The sequence below is a fragment of the Eurypyga helias genome, unplaced genomic scaffold (assembly GCF_000690775.1).
Source record: "Eurypyga helias isolate BGI_N326 unplaced genomic scaffold, ASM69077v1 scaffold1067, whole genome shotgun sequence".
Lineage (NCBI taxonomy): Eukaryota > Metazoa > Chordata > Aves > Eurypygiformes > Eurypygidae > Eurypyga > Eurypyga helias.
Window position 1 is genome coordinate 16632 of NW_010259566.1, and position 22721 is coordinate 39352.

General features: G+C 40.5%; 2 protein-coding genes across 2 annotated transcripts in view; one reads left to right on the forward strand and one right to left on the reverse strand.

Annotated features, from left to right (window-relative positions):
• The window catches only part of LOC104511887 (intraflagellar transport protein 140 homolog), a gene marked incomplete at both ends in the record, with an annotated part of 48760 nt that overhangs the window by 16062 nt on the left and 9977 nt on the right, over positions 1 to 22721 (reverse strand). The gene's annotated exons all lie outside the window — the stretch shown is intronic.
• The window catches only part of TMEM204 (transmembrane protein 204), a 27751-nt gene continuing 5042 nt past the window's right edge, over positions 13 to 22721 (forward strand). The window contains exons 1-2 of the mRNA XM_010154673.1: positions 13 to 292; positions 16139 to 16294. Coding sequence (XP_010152975.1) covers positions 13 to 292; positions 16139 to 16294 — 436 coding nt within the window. The remainder of the gene's footprint in view (positions 293 to 16138; positions 16295 to 22721) is intronic.

The following is a 22721-nucleotide window of genomic DNA, read 5'->3' on the forward strand; positions in this document are numbered from 1 at the left end:
TGACAGTCAGATATGACTGTCCAGAAACTGGTAGCCACAGCTGTGTTGGTAGCCCTGGTCTCACTTATTCTTAACAACGCGGCTGCCTTTACTCCCAACTGGGTATACCAAACGCTGGAGGACGGGCGTAAGCGCAGCGTGGGGCTCTGGAAGATGTGCTGGCTGGCAGAAAAGAGCAGAGGAGGTGCAAGCACCAGTGCCAGGCACGGGCAAGGGGAGGAGCGCGCGTGTGAAGCCCTGGGCTGGGGTTCAGAGTCAGCCGGCTTCCAGGAGTCACGCAGTACTGTCAAATGTAAGTTCAACCTCCTCTTCTTTGCTTACGCTAGGTCGCGGTTGATACGTGGTCACGGGAGATTTATAGCCTTGCAGAGCATCCTGAAATCATTGTTAACTGTCTGGTTCTAAAAACCTCTTAATGTTCATCCCCAAATAAATTCATTTAGGGAAATAAGAAAAATTATGCCCATCAGTGATGAACTAAACTCCTCTTCCCAGCCCGAGAGCAGTAACCTACATTGTGCTGGCTGGTTCATACAGCATATGGAATGCTGTACTTTTTGAAAAAATACTGGGTGAAGTGTAAATCTAAAGCTTGGAGACATCTGCTGCCCACCTGGGCTCCTGCTGTAAGCATACCCCTTCCTGCTCCGTACATTAACCCCAACCATAGTTGCTATGAATACCATAACATTAAACACCACCCCCACACCCTCCCCCAATAAAGTAGTCAGTGCAATGTGAGGTTACTTCTTCCTTCTGTTTGGGGGGTGGTGGCTTTTTTTTTTGGAAGTGCCAGGAGCAGAAAATAGAGAAATAGTTTTGGTAAAAACGTGTGAAATTGAGATAGGCCTTAATGTATGCAGCTATTCTCCTTGGTGAAAAAACAGAATTATGTACGACTTGGGGACCATGAAAAACATTAAGCATGGTGTATTTCTTATTTTGCCAACTCACAAACTCCTGGGATCTGAAGTATGCATGCAGCTTAAGCTGAGCTAGGTAAAATTTTTGGATAAGATGAAACCTGTAAGCTAATGTTGGGAATTATAAAGCTGAGTAATAAAAATGTGCACTTACGCATCACATGCATAATGCTAACAGTCTGACCCTGCTCTTATTAAGGAACTGGGGCAGAATTGTGTGTGGAATAACTGCGGTCATCATGGGCACTGTGGCTGTCACCACAGTTAACAATGGGGCGGAGAGCTTGGTACCGGGGGGTGCTGTGAGCAGCAGCGCCCCGGGCGCCGCTCGTTCTGCCAGATCAGTGCTTTAACTGAATCCTTCAAGGAACTGAATTTAACAGAACAAATGTCTATAAAATCCATGCCTTGGCAGACAGTAGGATTTTCCAGAGTTGTTAACAGTGCTCACAAACAGCTCTGCTCCCTCAGAAGGATGTTCATGAGTTATATCAGTTATTTCTGATAGATATTTTTTTTTTCCCATGGCTTCAAATGTGGAGAAAGAGCAAAATGCTCTGCTCCTCCTTATATCCCTCTGGAGACGAAAACAAAGTATGAAAGGAATTTCTTTTTGAAAAATGCTTTCATGTGGACCCATTCCATTTCATGTTTTCCAACAAAATTGTGCAGTAACATTTTTTGCACATTTGCTAATACTAAATCTGCATAAATCACAAACAAAAAAGTTCTGTTAGAAAGCCCTAAACCTAACTTTCAATTATTTTATAATTAGGAGAACTTTTGTAATGATAAAGAATTACGAAAAGGATTAGACCATTGAAAACGTTCCTGCAACTTCATCACTGGAATACTAAACCTGCATAAATCACAAACAAAAAACTTCTAACTGTTAGAAAGCCCTAAACCTAACTTTCAATTATTTTATAATTAGGAGAACTTTTGTAATGATAAAGAATTACGAAAAGGATTAGACCATTGAAAACGTTCCTGCAACTTCATCACTGGAATCACTGCCCCAATCAGTATTTGTAAGCCATGTTCTGAATTGGAAAACATGCGTGCCATTCATGAATTTTAAAAGTACACGGTCTGCGTTCAACAGCTAGAATGACCTCCTGCATGTTGAATTTGGCTCCTGCAGCACTTCAAACACACAAGCTTGTGTTTCTTGCTGTGCACAGGTCAGAAGATGGGTGGTGCTATAAAGACTGGCATAGAGTTTCATAGGAGAATTGTGTGGGCAGCCACGTCAAATAGAAGCAAAATGTGATTAAAAAATTTAAAATTTCAAAGTAATAACTACAGCATGATCAAGTCTCCAGAAGGATTCCCCAACAAACACTCTTAAAAACTGTAATTTAAAGGAGGACTTTGAAGACTAATGATTCAATTTGTATGGGTATAAGGCATCCATTCACTGTTTAATCTGGGAGCAAATAGGCCAATTCTGAATATTTATAAAGCATTTAAAAGAAAATCTCACCACTGAGCTGTGCCATGACAAGCTAAGGAGGAAACAAATCTGTTGCATGTATTTTTACGACAAATATGTGTCCATGGATTGTCCACATTGCCAATATGAGCCTGATTCTGCATCCATGTTTGGGTCATTTTAAAGAAATCACACACGATTCTAGTAATATATATGGCAATGCTTATCTGTCAGTTGTAGATAAATCACAAACACTTATGTGTGTGTATGTATATACATACATAAAAAATAACTTTGTGAACAAAGACATTACTTGCTCAGTGATAAGAGTTAAAATGTAGTATTTTGGATGCCATTTGTACAACAATAAATAGAAAATATTTTCTTCCAACAGTAATGAATAAAAGGCCACAATCTCGCTCATATTAAAAAAACCTATATATATACACATACACAGATACACATTTGGGGGCAAGTTATTTATCTCACAGGTCAACAGAGAAACTATAAAACCTTTGAGAATTTGCTTTTCCATATACTGATGACTTCTGTAAAACCAGTATGTAAATAACAGGCACTACCCTACACAGGCTCACTCACTGGCAGAGAAAAAGACATTCTTAAAACCTAATTTTCACTGACTTTCACTGCCTGCTCCTTCTCCCACTGAAATACTTGGCAAAGCTCCTTTTCAGGGGACACAATAAAGCTGTGGTGATTTTTTTCCCCTCACCACGTACACAGCTCAAGCAAAATAATTTGCGAGAAAAATCACGGAAGTAGCTCATTGTGTCAGGACTTGTATGTGCTTGAAATAAAAATATATTACAGCAAATTCAAACAAATAATAATTGAAGCTTTGAATACTGGGGGTAAAAGTCACAGTAAATCATCTGTCAAAAGATCGCACAGGGAAAAACAGAGCAAGTCAGTGTGATGGAGCGTGTCAGCCAAAAGCCTCTTTGGAAGTGCAAAATCAAATTCCATACCAAATACCTCTCTGATCCCATTCCCCACTAACAGGACATCTGCGTGAATTATTTCACCATAACACAAACCACTGGAGCAAGAGGAAAACTAAGATGTTTTGCATTCAAATCCTATGATGTAAACACTGCATCAAGGATATTGAAGTATCAGTAGAGGGACCACTGGTATAAATACCTGGTGATTTAAGACAAGGGGAGATTACAGATGCTGCAGCAAAAAGACACTGTGAGAAAAAAATTATTAGAAATAGGAAAAAAGAAAACCAACTAGAGACAGGAGTAAATTATATTAAAAATGTTATATGGAAATGAAGCATCTCGATGTGAACTCTTTCAACAAGGCACAACACAAGAAAGATGGATGACTTTGGTCCTATGGGAAGGCACCTCAGCCCTTCAAAGTTCAAGCCTCACTGCCCCTGGAAGAGAGCGGTCTCTGTCTTTATCCACTTCTTTCTCTCCTTCTCACTGTGCAGTCCTGCACGGTTCTTTAAGCCATCCGTGATGCTAAAAAGCTTCTGGGACAGTTCAAATGGCGAACAGCAAGAAAATACCCAGATCTGGAGTGGAAGGTTTGGAGAGGAGGATGAGGGGGTTTTTTAATGGTTATTTTTCTGCTGGATTAAAGGGTGGTATCAGGAGTCCAACAAGCTCTGCCTCTAGCACAAGACGAGAGATGCAAGTGATGCTGGGTGAGACAGGTCCCTTTTACTGGCAACAGCCAGCAGATCTGACATTTTGCTTATGCTGAGAATCAAAGTCCAGTTATGAGGACAACAAATACAGATTTAAAAGCTTCACGGAGAACCCAGGTGGTACAGCCCCTCTTCAAAACACTACCTAGCCAGGTAGCCTAACTCTCCCATCATCTGAGCCAGGGAAAAGAAGTTTGCCAGAGGTTACGGAGATGCAGTTTCAGAGCTGTTGCAAAATTTCAGAAGATTATGCTGTTGTCTGCATGTCTTAACCCTTCAAAAAAGACCACATGTAGTAGAATTAGACACTTAGTAAGACCTCAGGTGAGACAGCACATCTTGAGCACTCAGTACTGGGCTCTGTGCCCACTTAACGTGAGAGCAGACCCAGCACACAAAGCAACGCAGCTTCACACAGGGGCACACGAGCTACCTCGAGTCGCAAGAGCCCGCAGCTGCACCACCAGTGCTGCCCTCTCAGAGCAAACCAGGCCCGCTCAAAGCCACCATTACCGATGTCCTGGCCCAGCACCAGGCCTGCAGTACTGCACTGCCCTGTGTGAACATACCGGATCACTTGGAATCAGCGTAGGTATTCTTAACCACACTGCAGGGCACAAATATGCCCTAAGTCCTACTGTGCTACAAGGCTAGCTCTGGGTGGACAGATGGAGCTGATTTATTCATTAGCTGAGGTCACAGTCTGTCCCTTTTTGTCTAAAGAACATTATGAACAATGTAGAGACACAGGAACAGGGAGGGGTTTAAAAAGATATAAAAACCTTGCTGCGTTCTTCGGGGCTGCAGAAGACATAATGGAAATCCCAACAGTGGGAAGCACCTTATCAGCTACAGATGCCCAGAGAAGATAGCCCTTGTGAACTGTTGCTCTCACAAGGAAGCAGAGACAGGGCCAGGGAGAGGCACAGTATCATGAGCAACTACATGACTGCCACAGGGACCAAATATGAATACCTGTCCAGCCTAAATGTATGATTCCTGCAAACAAATGTACACTATGGAATCCGGTAGCTAAGGCAGGATGCTGCTCAGGGTGGGAGTAAGGAGCTGATGTTTGCTTGCAGAGGCAACAGTTCACTGAGTGCCACTGTCCTTACACAAATTTCCAGTGACCACAAATTTCTCTGAAATTTGGCTGGACGGAAGCCAGGCTGAGTCAAGCAGCTGAGCATGTTGTAGACACATGTTCCTTTTTTATTATATACAGATCAAGAAATTATTTGCATCTGGAGAAGACAGGAATGACCATCAGATTCAAAAAACCTCAAAACATTACTATATACGCGATTGCCTGGTAAACAGCTCAGGCAGTTACACAGAGATGGAGGCAGTGCTGGCAGCTCAGGGCTTGTGATTTCCCCTCCTAACATCAGCAGTGTGATCAATATTTAAATAAGCAAAATTACCAATTTAACAGTAGAAGCCAATATGCAGCCTTTCTGGACACAAATTGTAAGAGGTCTGGCTCTTAAAGTGAAAGCTCATTTTCATGTGGAGTTTACTATGCTGTATACTTATTCTGGAAAAGTTCAAAATTCTGGGGGATTCAGGATAGTAAAATGAACCTAATACATGTTGCAATACAGTACCTGCACATGCATTGCACTGAAATATTATCAGAGAAGTCAGTGTTTGATAATGGGGCTAAATCACAACAATTTCACTATCGAGACTTGGGATTCAATTAAAGCGTTGAATGAAAATGTCTATGGAGGTTGTTAAGATTTCAGATTAAAAACGTTATTAGAGCCACCAACACAGAATACTCTATTGATGTTTATAAACAGGCAAACCGTAACACGTAGACAACTAACATCTCAACAGGAACCATTTAACAGCCTCGTCTGTTAAAACTGATCACTGCATAGAAGCAGTCTCAGTGTTCAGTTTGAAAGGCCCCCATCATTTAACCATTAGCAGTTGTTTATGTTGAAAGTAGTTGATGCAGCTATGACTTCACTCCAAAAGTAACTACGGAAGCTGTTAAAAAACCCCAACCAACCGTGCTTCTCTCGCCAAACAAGATCTGTGTGCCTTTCAAACTAAATATCGAAGTGTGAAGTTTCCTGCTCAGATAAGCTCAATCATAAAGTTCCAAAATTCCTAGAGGGATGGAAGATTTCACCAATTTGTCACATCAGAACATTATTTTCATTGTGCTGAAATAGATTCATGTGTCTCGCCCCCAAAACCCCCCCCTTATTATTTTTAAGTGAAAAAGCATAAAATGCATGCTTCAGAAAACTACCCAGGAGATGAAACCCAGCAAAATTAGTGACTGTTCTCATTTTTAAGATACTCGTCCAGCAAAAGAATGTATTGAGGACTCCTTGTATCTGAAAGCTATATGGCTAGTTATGGAGATTTAAAAAGGAAAGAGAAAGGGAGAGACTTCCGTTCTCAGGATGAAGTCCTGTCTTTACAGTAAGATGTGCAAACAACATCCTCATGTGGAAAGGGTACAAACAGACAAAGAATAAACTAGATTCAGATCTGTTTCACTTTTAAGAAATTAGTATATATTCAGACCATCAAAATCTATCTGTATCAAAGAGGCAGTGCTTTAATTAAATCCTCCCACAGTCTCAGTTACATAGTCATGCAAAGGTGCACTTAGATACCACCAGCATTTGTTTTATTAAAGTGTTTCAGCATATTTCCTAATTCATACTCCACAAATCAGCTCAAGAGGTTAACAAAATAAATACCACAAATTTATATCAGCAGAAGTGAAATGTCCAAAGGCTTCACTGGAGCACAAGTTTGGGAGGTATAGGATGATGCTGACTGTCAATACATAATTACAGTGATTCTATTTATTGTCCTTATTACCTCAACTATTTTAACAGTAAGTGATGAATCTCCTTGTCTATGCTGTGAAATGAAGCACAGTTTTACTTTGCATTTTCATAGCACTCTTGATATTCAAGGCACAGCTCCAGCTGATTTCCATGTCAGCCGTGGAGACTGTTTCTGCCCATCTGATCTTTGCTGACAGTGCTGTCATCCAAAACAAGAGGAACACGTAACTAGATAACAAAAGTTTGGCTGAAGTGGATATTTTTTAGAGTTATAAAGAAGGGTTTCTTCTGAAATTATTAATACAGAAGTCAGTTCTCCAGATTGGAACTCAACTTCATTAACAGCAAGACAATACATAAGAGCTACAAGACAAAAGTCGAATACAGAGCTGGTCTGAACAGCACCACTTCAGCTTTCTTGCAAAGCACTGGAAATAACTGTTGCAAAGCACTGTTATTTCCCCCTGGAAATAACAGTCTAAGTCCATTTAGGTAAAAGCATACTATTCTGGCTTTCCCCAATGCTTGGCTTTGCATTTCTGAAGTCCCTATAAAGCAGATTTTAAAAATTAGTCCAAAAAGCTGAAAAAGTAGAACTCTGCTAAACCTGAATCATGGGCAGGCTTCAAACCCTTAGGTTAATGCACACACATAACTGCTACTTATTTTCCAAATGGCATAGTAACTGGGGCAGGAATGAGAAGCTGCCCAGCGAAGGCTTAGAGCTTGGACAGAACAAACTCTCTGCTCTCTGCTCGAGTGTCTGGTACCACCAGGGTCTGGATGAACACATGCAACGGTCGTAGTCAGTATGTGGCATACCCACTGCTCAGTGACAACTTCCATGATGCGATGAACGTGCTTAGCACTGCTGGGCTTTCAGAGTATTCCGTTGTCAGCTATGGTTCTGTTAAGGCAGCGTATACTAAGACTTAACAAACTACTTACTGGAGTGAATATTAGTAGAACAGCAGGAGATGCATCCTTTATCTCAGGCTAGCACCTCAGCAAAATGTCAAGTTCCAGAGGAAACCCATGTACTCAGTTAGAATCTCTTGATTACATTAGAGAAAAACTAATTACTGACCTAGTTAGATTAAATTTTTAACAGCAGAATATGATCTTAGCCTGCAGACCCCCATCCCAAGATGAAGTCTGTCAGAGACAACTGAAAGCAGATTCTTACAAAAATAAGTGAAGCAACTTAAGCATAAGAAACATCCCCAGTTCTATCCATAATTATTTAGAAACCTCTGTTTCAGAAACACAACTATTTATCCTCCTTCCCAGAATAAAGTCATGTATGAACATTAAGCATTACGAAGACCATCAAGTACATCTAGAATGTATACTAGAATACATACTAGAATGTATAGTCAATAGTTCACTAAGTAATCAGTAAATAAACCCAAGAACCATAAAAAGGGCACTGATAGAATGCTTTTTTTAAAATTTCATTAATCACAAACACAGCAACCACTGAATTCCTCCAATAAAGTCTGTCTTTTTATACTGACAGTGAAAAAAGGTTAACAACTGAGTAATGTTTAAAGAGCCCATCAGTGATGAAAAGGTATTACACTAAAAACTCGAGTTGGTTGGAATAATTTTTACCATTGATACCTGAAAGGGTAACTTTTAACCAAAAGAAAACTGAAGTTAAAGACAACTAAAGTAGTTGTTTAACACCAAAACAATCAATTGAAACAAGAAAGCAAAATTCCTCTGGAGGTTTAAAGTATGGCTAAACTGACACGTGTGATCAACTTAGCAGCAGCCTAAGGTGGTGCTGTCCTTCAGCTAAGCATAAAAAATTCCTGCCCATCCTGCATTTTTTTTGTCCCGCACTGGGGATATGGTAACAGCATGCTCGCAGTCAGCTCCTGCAGCTTCGGCCCTAGGCAGGAAATTGTGAAGCCACAGTGAGATGCTGAGAGTCAGTACTCTTCCTGTGTAGTGAGTAAACGTGTGGTCATGACTCTTTCCAAGGCTGGTAACTTAGTAAGTTACAGAACCTGGACTTAACTTTGCACTACAATTTTTGTTCACCAAAAATGGTATGTCTAAGGTGAAGTTTCAGACAAACATTAAAGTATCTTTGGCCGTTTAGTTTCCTTCATACACACTCTGTGCTTTAATCAGTAAAAAGCTTGGATTCCCAGTTATAATTGGTTTTTTCCTATATGCCAAAAGAAAAGGGGAAGAAAACCTCATATTTGAAGCAATTAGCATAATCTGATTTTTCAGTGAGACCATCCTTTCGCATTATCCCTAAACACTGCAAATTACTCACCGATATGACTAACCTACTTCTACAAAGCACAAATAGTCCTGGAGCTATCGTGGAAAATAACAAAACAAAATTGCTGCTGCCACATCCAAAATCAAATTAACATTTCTAATCCAGATGGATACATCTGGTCTAGGAAGTGAGCAAGTCAATAAGGAATTTGAATTGGTCTCATCCCTGGAGTTCGGGTTTTGACCTTTGACTGATTACTGTGTTTTAAACAAAGCAGAATTCATTAGCCAGTACCCCCAGCTGATAAAGAGACCCAGCTGGATACCCTGTCCATGAATTAAATACTTCTCAGAGTAAACTGGGATCAAGATGGGCCTCCAGAAGGAAAAAGTCAGACTAGCATTTTATATTGTTGAACAACAGGAGCTTAGAGCAGTTTTGGAGACATTCAGTGTCTACCCCTCTTGACAGCCAAGTTGCATCTTAAGGGAGGTGAAGGAAAGGCATGTAAAAAGCCAAAATACACTCTGGATTGCACTCCCTCCTTCCCAGATGTCAGGCTTGCACAAAGGAATAAACACATTCTGCAGCACCCCGTTCTCTTCTGCTGGAAGCATCCATCTCTGCCTATAGGAAATCCCTTTCTTTCACAGTTCAACTTCAGGACACCGGTGGCATTAACAATAATGGGTTCAAAGCAAAAAAGGTAGAACATCTAAAATACAAAATACCTGTGTCATGACAGTCTTAGACAATAGATCTAGAAACTAATGGTTAACACAAATGCCACCAGTAATTTGTGCAGACATAATAATTATTATGAACCTCTTGTTATACAAATTGTGGCTAACATAAATCATTCCGCAAAAGTTGATGAAGTTGGTAACGCCCACAGAAAGTTACAGTGGGATCATGGATACCGTAAATGAAGCAGAAATATCTGAAATGGTTGAAAGGACCACCCTAAATTCATACTAAATCTCTAGAAAACACATCCGAATGGACTGAAACTGGCTACTGAGTAATTTCTGGTTTACATATAATTTCAAATAGCAACAGGCAGAGTAGAGGTAAACACTAAATTTCACAACTCTTACAAAAACTATATTGCAGCCAATTTTATGAGATGAGACATATTTATTCTTGGATTGAGAAGTCATTCAGGCAGGAAAAGAGCTTTGCGGCCCGGCCTTCTTCAACATGATTTACATCTTCAGCGTCTTTGGGTTGAAGAAATGCTCTGAAATTGCACACTCAATTCCCTTTCCCGATCAGAGTTGCGTATTGGTTGTCCTCAATGAAAGGAAGCCAGAGCTGTTTTCCACAACTCCTACCTTTTGGGGCAGTAGGTTTCAGGTTGCGGAAGGTCAGCTTTGGGTTGTGTATAGAATCATAGAATCATAGAATGGTTAACGTTGGAAGGGACCTTAAAGATCATCCAGTTCCAACCCCCCTGCCACGGGCAGGGACACCTTCCACTAGACCAGGTTGCTCAAAGCCACATCCAGCCTGGCCTTGGACACTTCCAAGGATGGGGCATCCACAGCTTCTCTGGGCAACCTGTTCCAGTGCCTCACCACCCTCTCTGGGAAGAACTTCTTCCCGATATCTAATCTAAACCTCCGTGCTTTCTATTTAAACCCATTATCCCTTGTCCTGTCACTACAGGCCTTTGTAAAAAGTCCCCCCCAGCTTCCTTGTAACCCCTTCAGGCACTGGAAAGCTGCAATGAGGTTTCCTCAGAGCCTTGGAGCCTTTGTATGATGTACAAAACAGAATTACTATGTGCTGAGCTGACAACATGCAAAGTCACTATGTTTCTGGGTAAGAAAGCATAGTCATCTGCAGAGTGGCACCTTCAGGCTGAATACAATTAACAAGCTCCACTGCAAGAAGAATAGAGTTTATAAGGGTTATACATTATTATGTTTGATTTTTTTTCCCCTCTAAGGAAGAGGAATCATTACAATTCTAGAAAAAAACCTGTTATAAAAAACAATGATATCCTAATATAAAATATGGAAGGGTACTCAATTCTTGTAATATCTTATTCCATAAAAATAACCGTGCTCAGATGTTATGAAATCATACCAGCTGCTTCCTCCTTATTCTACCTATCATCATCCTGTTGCGGTTCCAACCTGGACCATGTGTGACCTTATTTTTGGTTAAAAGAAGCAGCTATGCAAAATACCAGTTGTATTTCTACATCTCTCTCTACAGTGTATTAGGCAAATAAGCATCCCTAAGTCTGCAGTTCTTAGAAAGAGCAGTAAAGATCATCGATGTTACACATCCAATGCTAATGCACTCTCCAAAGAGTGTCCTACAAAAGAGGACAGCAGTTATTTAAGGACTTTAAAGACTGTCTTTTAGAACCATTATTTAAGGGCTTAATTATTTTAAAATCTGTTGGAATTCAGTTGAGTCACAGTCATAAATTTACTATTTTTGACAAAACCAAAAGAATATATAATACAGTTAAGTGTTAAAAAGAAGTCATGAATAACAGCGAAGGCAAAAATTTGGTGTTTATTTCTATGTCAAGGGGCAGTATTTCTGGGATAAGCTTCAGACATTCAGAGGGTATGCAATAACAGGCTTTTTTCAGTTTTTAAAACTCATGCATACTATATACAGACAAGGCAACAGAATTCATTATGGCTGTAAACCAACTGTTTTTTTAATTTGACACTACAGATAGCTCTGTCAACAAAATAAAGTACTTGAATAATAATGGCTGCAAGCCTGCTTTTTACTTTGCACATTTCTCCTTTGAAAGTCTCTTTAGCAAGCATTTGTCCTCAAAGTATTAGATAAGTGGACAAACAGAAGAACACTCCAAATGCTCAAAGTTTTACTGATGTTTACAAAGCTCAGACATCTGAATATGATTCTGTTACCAGTCAACATGCTCCATGACCTGTAAGCATTCACCATGGTCAGAAGTCTAAATGCTCACAATGCTAAAAATGAGAACTTTGGAAGTTAAACACAAAATCTTCGAGCAAATGATTTTTTTGAGTGAAATATTTTTCCTCTCTGGTCAGAGATGAACTCACTAGGAAAAAATAAAATACTTGGTATGTTATCTTCTTAACATTTTATTCGGTGTGAAAAAGTTCAATGAACTATGGGTCTTAACAAATTCTTTCAAATACCATATTTTATTAGATTTTAATTAAATAATGAGTTGTTACTTAGAACACTGCAAGCTAAAGATGAATTATGAGGGGAAAATAAAGGGTAAACTCATTTTTATGACTTACAAAAGTAGACCAGCCTCAATGATTATCATGATGAATTTTACTCTTGCTTGTTTATATAATTTCATTTTCTGCAGTTCCTAGCAGTCTCCATGGAAGAGGAGGAATCAAATTCTGGTGGTCACTGCACCCATTAAACATAAAACCCGTTAAGTCACCTTTGAAAATCTGGTGAATATTCATGTCTAGAGTCTTTCTAATACATGCCAACTTCAACAATGAGTTGCTTCTGTTTCAGAATAGCAACGACATATTAGCAAGAGACATTGAACTGGCACAATTATATTTACAATTCCCACTTTTTGCTAGAGGAAGGAAAAAGATGAAAAGGACATCCATCAGGGTAACAGGAAAAGTAGGAAAAAAGCCTGACTAAAAGTACCCAACTTTCCAATGAATATATTCTATTCAGCAGAGAGCTAGAAGATGGATTTTATTCAGGTTTCTAGCCAAGACTCCAGATATCTAGATCTGTAATAATTTCTGCATTTGATCTTTATATTTATTATAGAATCAAAATAATATCTTGAGTTGGAAGAGACCCATAAGGATCATGAAGTCCAACTCCTTGCTCCTAATAGGACTACCTAAAAATAACGTATATGACTAAGAGCATCCTTCAGACACTCCTTGAACTCTGACAGGCTTGGTGCCATGACCACTTTCCGGGGAAGCCTGTTCCAGTGACTGACCACCCCCTCAGGGAAGAACCTTTTCCTAATGTCCAGTCTGAACTTGCCCTGACACAGCTTCATTCTATTTCCTCGTGTGCTACTGCTGGTTACCAGGCAGATCAGCACCTCCCCCTCTGCTGACCCCCTTGAGGAAGTGATGAGGGCACCCCTCAGCCTTCTCTTCTCCGAGCTGAACAAGCCAAAGGACCTCAGCTGCTCCTCCTAAATCTTGCCCTTGAGGCCTCTCACCATCTTAGTCACCCTTCCCTGGGCACACTCTCGTAGTTTGATGTCCTTCTTGCATTGAGGCATCCAGAGCTGCACCCAGAACTCGAGGTGGGGCCACATCAGTGTAGTGTCGAGTGGGACAATCACCTCCCTCGACTGGCTAGCAATGCTGTGCCTGATGCACCCCAGGACATGTCTGGCCCCTCTGGCTGCCAGGGCACACTGCTGACTCATATTCAACTTGCCACCAACCCAAACCCTCAGATCTCTTTCTGTGCAGATGTTCTCCAGCCTCTTCTCCCCCAGTTTGTATGTATAATCAGGCTTAACCCATCCCAGATGGAGAATCTGGCACTTGCTCTTGTTAAATTTTGTACAGCTGGTGATTGACTAGCTCACTAGCCTATCCAGATCTCTCTGTAAGGCCTCTCTACTCACAAGGAAGCCCACAGCTCCTCCTAATTTAGTATCGTCAGCAGACTTTTAATGTTCATTCGATTGCTGCAGCCAGATCATTTATAAAAACATTAAAGAGCACTGGCACTAGAACTGAGCCCTGGGGAACCCCACTGGTCACTGGCTCCAGCCTGGTGTCACTCCATTTACCCTAACTCTTTGAGCCTGACCCATCAGCCAATTGCTCACCCGATGTATGACCGACTTGTCTAGCTGTGTGCTGCAGTTTTCCAGGACACTGTGAGACACAGTATGAAAAGCTTTGATAAAATCCAGAATCATCACATCCACAGGCTTCCTTTGGTCAGCTAAGATGGCTGACCTTGTCACAAATGGCAATTAAGTTGGTTAAGCAGGACTTTCTTGTTAACTGGTGCTGTCTATGACCCATGACTTTGTTGTCTCTCAAGTGTTTTTCAGTAACTCCGAAAATAACCTTCTCCCTAATTTTACCAGGCACTGAAATGAGAATGACAGCCCCATAATTACCAGGGTCTTCCTCCTTACCCTTCTTCAAAATTAGGACATTTGCCAGCTTGCAGTTGACTGGGAACTCTCCAGACTCCCAAGACCATTGAAAAAGAATGGGTAGAGGTCTGACAGTGACACTGAACAGCTTTTTCTGTACCCTGGGATAAATCCAATCAGGCCCCACAGATTTATGCACATGCACTGGAGCCGCTAGTCCCAAACAAATTCAGGGTCAGCTGAGACTTTATCATCCCACAGTCTTCCAGCACAGGGCTCCAGCGGTCCCAGAGCCCATCATCAGTGTCAAAGACAGAGGCAAAGAAGACATTAAATGCCTCTGCTTTGTTTGTGTCCCTATTTGTGAGGTGACCGACCTCATCCAGTAATGGGCTGTTATCTCTGATCTTCCTTTTGCTGTTAACATATCTCAAAAAGCCCTTTTGGTTGTCCTTCACAGTGCTGGCTGGCTTGAACTCTAATCGACCTTTGACCGCACACATTTTCTCCCTACAGTAGCAAACAGCATTCCTCTAGTCCTCTCGTGTCACCTGTCCTTGCTTCCCATGTCTGTACGCTTTCCTTTTCCACCTAAGTTCTAGAGGAAGATCCCTGCTCAGCCAAGCTGACCTTCTGCTCCACTTGCTTGACTTCTGACACTTTGGAATTGCCTTCTCCTGCGCTCTTAACAGATGGCTCTTAAAAAGGGATGAGCATTCATGCACCCCAATACCTTCAAAAGCAGATTCCCAGGGGCCCTACTGAGTAGCTCCTCCTGAAGTCTGCTTTCCTCATATCCAGGATCAAAGTTTTGCTGGCAGTTTTTCTCCTATCACCAATGCTTTGAAACTCCACTACTTTGTGGCTACTGGACCAAGCCAGCCACCAATCACCATGTCACCCACAAGTCCCTCTCTGTTGACAAACTATAAATCTAGGAGGGCACTTTTCCTCGTCGGCTCCCTCAGACCTGCACCAAGATGTTATCTTCTATATGCTTCAGAGATTTCCTGGACCTGTTTGTGCTGCTGTATGATACTCCCAGTTGATGTCTGTTAAAAACACCCATAAGGACAAGGGACGTTGATCTAAAGATACTCCTTAATTCCTTGTAGAATAATTCATCAGTGTTGTTGCCCTGGCTAGGTGGTCAAAATTAGACTGACACAACAGCACCCACTAATACATATATGAACTAATGTATATATTAAAAAATAAAAAGGCACTTTTCTAAACATGTAAATGATGTCATAACACCTCATTCAGAACTGCCAAGCACTGACATTTTCATTGTAACTGTTTCCCTCATTACACAGAGAGAAATGCAAAGGTCTTCCCAGTGTACCCAAAAGATTAACAAATATTAAACTAATGAAAAGTTAAAAACCCTCTATACAAAACTCACTTAAACCAATAAGATGTTAACATTACCATCCACATGATGTTGTCTAGGACAATACAGATGACAGGTGAAAAAGTTCAGGGTGTTACAGATTTGTCTTTGCGATGATTATTATTTCAGGGCCTTGGAAACCTATTTATGAACTAAGGTTCCATTTCAGTCAGTGCCACACAAATGCTAAACAAACACCATTCCCGCCCCAAACAATTCTGGTTACTAATTATAGGTAGAATCTTCGCAGGACAAAAGTCAAGCACCTGCAATAGGCCATCCTTGGAAATTAGCTGCTTGTTTCATACAGGATTGTTTTGCACTGAGGCAATATTTATGGGATGCTGTGTAACTAAATCCTAAAGAAAATCTTGTCTTCATCAGACCACAGGGAATGCAGTTAGAGAAGGAGACTGCTGGGCATAGGAATAGTGCTGAGAATCATTTTCTATGGACTGACAGATTTTACATACCTGCTCAGCCAGGATTTTCTTTTTCCCAATTTTGTATAATTTTAACTTTATGCTTACTTCTTACGTTTCCCTAGTGCAGTTTGACATGATGCGTGCTTGTAACCTCATCGCCACTGTTGCTCTGACTGCTGGCCAGCTCATCTTCGTCCTGGGCCTGATGGAGCTACCTATCATTTCTCAGGATACCCAGTGGTGGGAGGAGGCCATAGCTGCTGTATTCCAACTTGCCAGTAAGTCCACTTCTTTTTACTGATAGAAAAATACTTAGTCTCTATTAAATCCAGGTGGAAAACAGTTTCTTACTTTGTAAGTCTTTCAAGTTACAAAGAATAGCAAAAGGATCTAAATCCCTAAATGAGTAAGCTCATTGTCTCTTAAAAACTTTCCCCATGAGATTCTGCAGTACGTGAATAGAAGCTTTTATCTTGAATATATCAGAAAGGGTCTTCTGCCAACCAAGAAAAACAAGCCTTTATTATTTCCTATGAAACCAGGAAGGCAAACATGAAAGAAATAAACTGGATGCAATGTAATGCCACAATTTAGCAGGACAAAATATACCAAAGGAACTGTTTGAATGCAGAGCAGAACAGCTGAGCACATTTTTGAAGTCCTGCTGAATTAGCTAACTGAATTTTACTCAGTGATCATCAGCTGGATTTTGATAGCCAGATATCTGCATCTAGCAAAGAAAGCTGAAGTCAATTCATAAGATTGCTATAAATAAAATTCCCACAATTCCCATGGACACAGACCACATACAGAAATGAATGAGGAAAGGATGAAATCATAATTCCATACTGACAGCAATGGAAACAAACCATAAATATCTTGCAATACCTTCCTTTGCTACATTAAATAAGTCACTCAGTATTCATTACACCAAGAGTCCAATCCTATAAAATATCCATCACGAAACGGTCATTAATGGAGTACAACATTCAAGCTGCTTACAAGACCAGATTAAAAATTTCTTATTAATAATAATGTGAACAAAAAGTTACAGTAAAGTAACACCATTCTATTTTAATTTTTAATTTTGACTTTAGAAGACTATTTAGAATAGTATAAACTTACTGAGAGCTCAGGCTTACGCTGCTGCAAGATCAGCAATAGGTCATTTAAATACCATCCTCAGCAGTAAACACCCATTAAGGATGATGAACCCGAAATCCAAACGAGGAGGAGACTGCAGAAGTTCTGTAATTCTCAAAGCATCTGATACAGCTTTCAGGTGCAGCGAGACCCTCAAGCATCAGTCAGTGCTACCGAGAGACAGATATATAGCCTTGCCAGAACAAGACTTCCCTACAGCCTCTTCATGTACACCATGGTCTTTGTACCTCTGGATAACTTCTGGATAGTTCTCCCTGATCGTCAGTGTGATGCCTACTCTACTCTCACTCTATCCCATCCTTCCCAGAACGCGACATGTCTCTTTTTCCCTGAGAGGAAATGCATTCTGGCCCTGTTTAGATGTGTTGTTTCACTGACAAACAGAGCAGTGGACAGCCATGTGCCTTTCTTCTATCAAGGCTGCTAATTTTAGACTGGGCTTTTTTTTTTCTCTCCTTTTTTTTTTTTTCCTGTGCTGGAGTCTGTTTTAAACACAGTCAGAGAGAGACTGGAGGGCGCCAGGATATCCCGACACAGGAGAAGGAAATGCCTGCTATTACCTGTTATGCAAGCTGAACCTTGAAATCCCCAGTGCTGGGAGGGGAGAGGGGAGGAAAGCCAGAGTCAGAATGATTAACAAAACACTAATAAGAATGGCTGAAGAAGCTGTTGAATCAAGGAGTTCATGTACTTGTCTGTGTTCAAAAGGTGTGAAGAGATGGATCTGGCAGCTCATGACAGTTATCAAGACAGATATTGTACTAGATGAATCAAAGGTCTCCCATCTGCAGAAATAATGCAGTGACTTTGGTGGCTAACCCTGCCTCCCCTCCCCATCCTCCTTTGCAGTTATGCCACACCGTCCTTCACCATCATCAGATGGTTTTCTGCTTTGCAGTCAGTAATATAACATTGATTTTACATCTCATTGTCTTAATTAAAGTTTTATGTCTAAACAAATTCCTTCCTGATATCCAGAACAACCAGCTGAAGTCTTCTGGAGCATATACTTTTGAAAAAAAGGAGGGAAGGAGTCATGATATCTGCAATTATCCCTATATATAACAGCCTTCTTGGAGACCTCCTTAGTTTTCTAGGACAATGCTGACTACCTGGGTTATCGAGGCTCTACACTCACAGCACAGGCAGTTCAGAGCACAGCTTGCACTGACAAAGAGGCCGTTTCATCTTTCACAGAACCCAGGTGTGCTCTGTAATGTTGAGCTGCTGAAATGGACCACAGAAATCAGCCCTGTCCACCAAGTTCCCTGTATCGGGCCCAGGCAACAACATTTTATATATTACAGCTGAAATATCTTTGATATCAGACCAAATGCATGTGCAAAACTGTGAGCAAGTCCAGCTTTTCTGCTGATCTGCCAAAGGATTGTTGCTACATCTAGAGACAACGATTTATGCATTGAAGGGGAGGAAAGCAGCCACCCCTTATCCTGTAAGTCACAGGTAATACTGAGCCTCTACTCCAAGACGGTAACCTCTCATTTATTTTCTAGGTAAAGTAGCAATATTAGGCAAACGCATCAAAGAAGTGGATACAAAGCTTACATTTAAAAGCACATTGTCCACACAAAACACTCCAAGAGAAATCACTGTGAAGCTCTCCCCTACTTCATTTTCAGGGTTAAAGCCAATGTACTTTAGGCCATACAGATCATTTGAGTAAGAAAAGCAAACGATATTTAAGAATGTGCATATTTAGATCTTATTAAATATTTCTTCAATACTGGCTGTCATTTCCATTTACTACACCTTCAAATATGTTACTGAAAACAAGCACTCATCTCCTGGTTTTTTTCCCTTTTAAAATCCAAATGATCTGGAGAATTTTCTTCAATTCCTCATCCTGTCAGTAATTTCACAAGAATCATGTCCCCTCTAATTCTAACTCCTGTTTGATCTCTAACTTTCATCCTGGATTATGCCAACCAGTGCTGAAGAGAGTGGTCACTGGCAGAGTCAACATACAGCTTACTTATTTTTAGTCAGAGTTTACCCACTGAAACATTATGTGTGGGTTTCACTGCAGTTTCCTGAGGCCTGAACAGAAGTCCTTTTTGTTTTAGAAAAATAAGTGTCCTAAGTATCATCTGCCAAACTCTTATCACAAGTTCAAACCAACCATCTCTGATCCCACAAGAGCTTGCGATGACTGCAGGCTCCACTGCTTTTTCACTTCTGCCACCTGCACAAGCATTTGACAGGCATTCAAAAAGGATGGGCCTCTGACAGAAAATAAAGCCCCAGGAAGCAAAGAGGAAGGAAAGAAGAGAGGAAACAGCATTGCTCTTGGGACAGCAACGGGATTCACACAGCTCCAAAACTCCACAACCTCACACCTCCCAGTTAACAGGAAAGTGAGCTGTTTGCTTTGGAAAAGGCATGTGGTGAAAATGGAACCAGGATTGTATGTGGAATTTTGTGTCAGCGCTCAGAAATTTCCTTCTAGAATGTTTTGGTGTTTCTGGTTTTTTCCAAGGAACTGTTACAGACTCAGTATGCTGAATATAGGTTGAATAACGGACCTCACAGAAAAGCATTTGGAAAGGGAAATCCATACTAACAGGATAGGGAATAAAGAGCACTTCAGAGAATATTAAGGTAGTACAAGCAGTAACCTGCCAGTGTGGATCAGAACTTAAGAGACTCTAGCCAGGTCTCTGATCTTGTACAATGGTGACTATCACAGACTTTAGAGTGAAATGTTAGAAACATAATGGAGAAAACCACAAGATCTCATCCTCCTTTCTGAAGGTCCAAGATTGGAATAAACCTGAATCATAATCATTAATTTTCTTACCAATGCATTTTCAGCATTAAATTACTTTAATACATAATAACCTGAAGAGTAAAAAGTTTTGTGTTCCTATGGAGCTTGTAATTTACAGCCAAATAAATTAGAGTCTCACCTCTCTTGAATTTCAAGCATTGCCTTCCAACTTTTCCTACTGTGCTTTTCTGCTGAGGGTGAATTTCACTCCAGACCCCTGACACATCACAGGAAACCTGAGTTCACGCATACTCTCATTTCTGTGCTATTAAATCTAAATCAATTGTTAGACCATTTACCTTCTCTCTTCTTTCTTGGTACTACAACTTTAGATTAGTTGATATCCAGAAAATATTAATGCAGAATAGACCAGCAAAGCAGCCATTGGAGAATGTAGCTGAAGATATTCACGACAGCAATGCAATCCTGATTTCTGTATTATTTACTTCCACCTTTTTCCTTCGCAACACCCTCAAGCCAGATCTGTTCTAAGATGAAATCTATGAAATCTAAGATGAAATCTATGAAATCTAAGATGAAATCTGTAAACCTAATACTTCCTGAAAAGAAAGCAAATAAATGAGACACTGTAAATAACCATAAGTCATAACAAAAAGAGAGAACTCGACTGCTTGATTTGTGCTAAATGTTTTCATTATTTCTTATTTTTATTTCACCTCAGTGCCAAACCTGCATGTTCTTTTTGTGGACTGCAAACCTCACAATAAAGTGGTCTTATTTTCACAGGTTTGCAAAATGAACCACATTTGCAAAGATCTTAAAATGAGGAAGCCTATCCCACTTATTTTGACTGAAATGGTTCACATGAGCAGCTGAACCAGCAAACTGGGAAGGGCAGTAGCTCACAAGAAGTGTGTTGAACGGGTATAACTACACCAGGGAGAGAATTTCCCTATATTCTTCATGTCTAAATACTGATATGAATAGCAGGTGACTTGTGGTAGTATCTGAATGTCAAGGACACGTATTCTGATTAGAAATATGCTAACAAATGTGTTACCAGATAAATAACATTTGGTTATGCAAGTATAAAGAACATGTTATGACAGACACAGCGTTAGAAATAATGCAGAAAGAAGCTTGTAAAATGAAAAGTTCTTCAACTCAAATATTCACTTTATTGCTTATGAACATGCATATTATATATACATGCAGATGTCCCCTAAAAGAGTTGCCTAGCTTGATCCACAGTTAAGCAACTCTTGTTCTTTCATGCATCAGGAGATGGACAGAGCGCTAGAAGAACGTGGAAACAGCTCATCCTTAAAGAAAAAATGACCAATGAAACTTCCAGGAGGACCACTTGTCATTGAGCTGCTTCTCTCTGCACATGTTTTCACTCAGGCTGACAAAAGCTCTGACCCATGTCCAATAAGAAGTTTACTGTGATCAAAAGCAGAGGTTTTACTGACTCCAGCTGCGTCTGAATCTGAGCTGCCAAGCAGTGTTTGCAGCTGACTTTCAGTCTGAAAGTCTGCACATTTATCCTTACTCAAATAGCTGCCCAACAGGAATTATATCTAATTCATAGGGAACACTTTTCAACCTTCAGTTCAAGGACTGGCATAATTTCTAAGGAAACATCCAAAAGGTAATCAAGTAAAAGCTCAGTAGACCTAAACTCGTTAAACAGTGCTCTGCACCTCCCTTTGAAGAGTTCCAACCAGCATAAAGTAGAATTCACTGCCTTACTAAATCTCCCAACCTTACCAGGTTAAGGACGAAGAGGGACTGACAAACTCAAAGAACACAAGTGGAAAGCCACTGTAATTCAGTTGTGAAAAGCGAAGAAGAGGGTCTTACTGCCCCTGAGAAGCTTTGCTACTCATAATGTTTAATTCTAAGAGATGTTATGTTCTACCAAAATCCTTAGAAGGAATTTTTTTATTGTACTCAACAATGTACAACTAAAAACTCAAAGGCTACTAAAGTCTCTGTGGCATTATAAACCAAAACAAGCATAGGTCTACAGCTTTCAGCCTGGTACTACAATGAAGAGCACACAAGTATTACAGAAGCTCCACATTTGCCCTGCTCTGTACCAACCCTCTTTTGCCAAGCTGAGAAACGAAAAGGTGTTAATTGATTAATCATCTGCGTAAGTCCCACAGCAATCATGCATTGAGAACCTATTTCACTTTGATAAATATAGTTGAACTACAAGCAGCTTATTCAGGCTCGTGACTCATTGCAGCTTTATAAATGTTTATGTGGTATGTAGAGAAGGGGAGTGAAAAATTTCCCCTCCCTGTTGCAGTTTTGCTGCACACTTGTGGGTTGTGAAGTCTCAACAATAGTCTGCCTGCTCTATTTTCCTTCTTCTCTCTCTTCCTGGCAACAAAAGTCATCCTATAGGACAGGTTGTGAAGAGAAGGATCCTAACTCCCAATACAGGCTTTCTACTGACCCAGAAAAAACATAATGTAGATTTCTTCAACTATACTATCTACATACTAATGAAGAGGAGGGATGAAAATCAAGGGGTGTCTGGAAAAAAACCCCAAACTATCACAGAAGTTCAGAAGTGACTGTGAGAGTTCTTTTAAAAATGCTAAAAAACTGTAGTTGGCTTCCAGTCAAACAGGAAATTCAGTGTACAGATCTGAAATATAAGTTCAAAAAGTAACATTCTCCCAACCCACCCCCTCTCACACAGTCAATACTGTCCCAATCAAAAGTCTGCCTACTGAATTCATTATCTGCTTCCTTCCCCAGCGGAAAAGCCGCCCCCC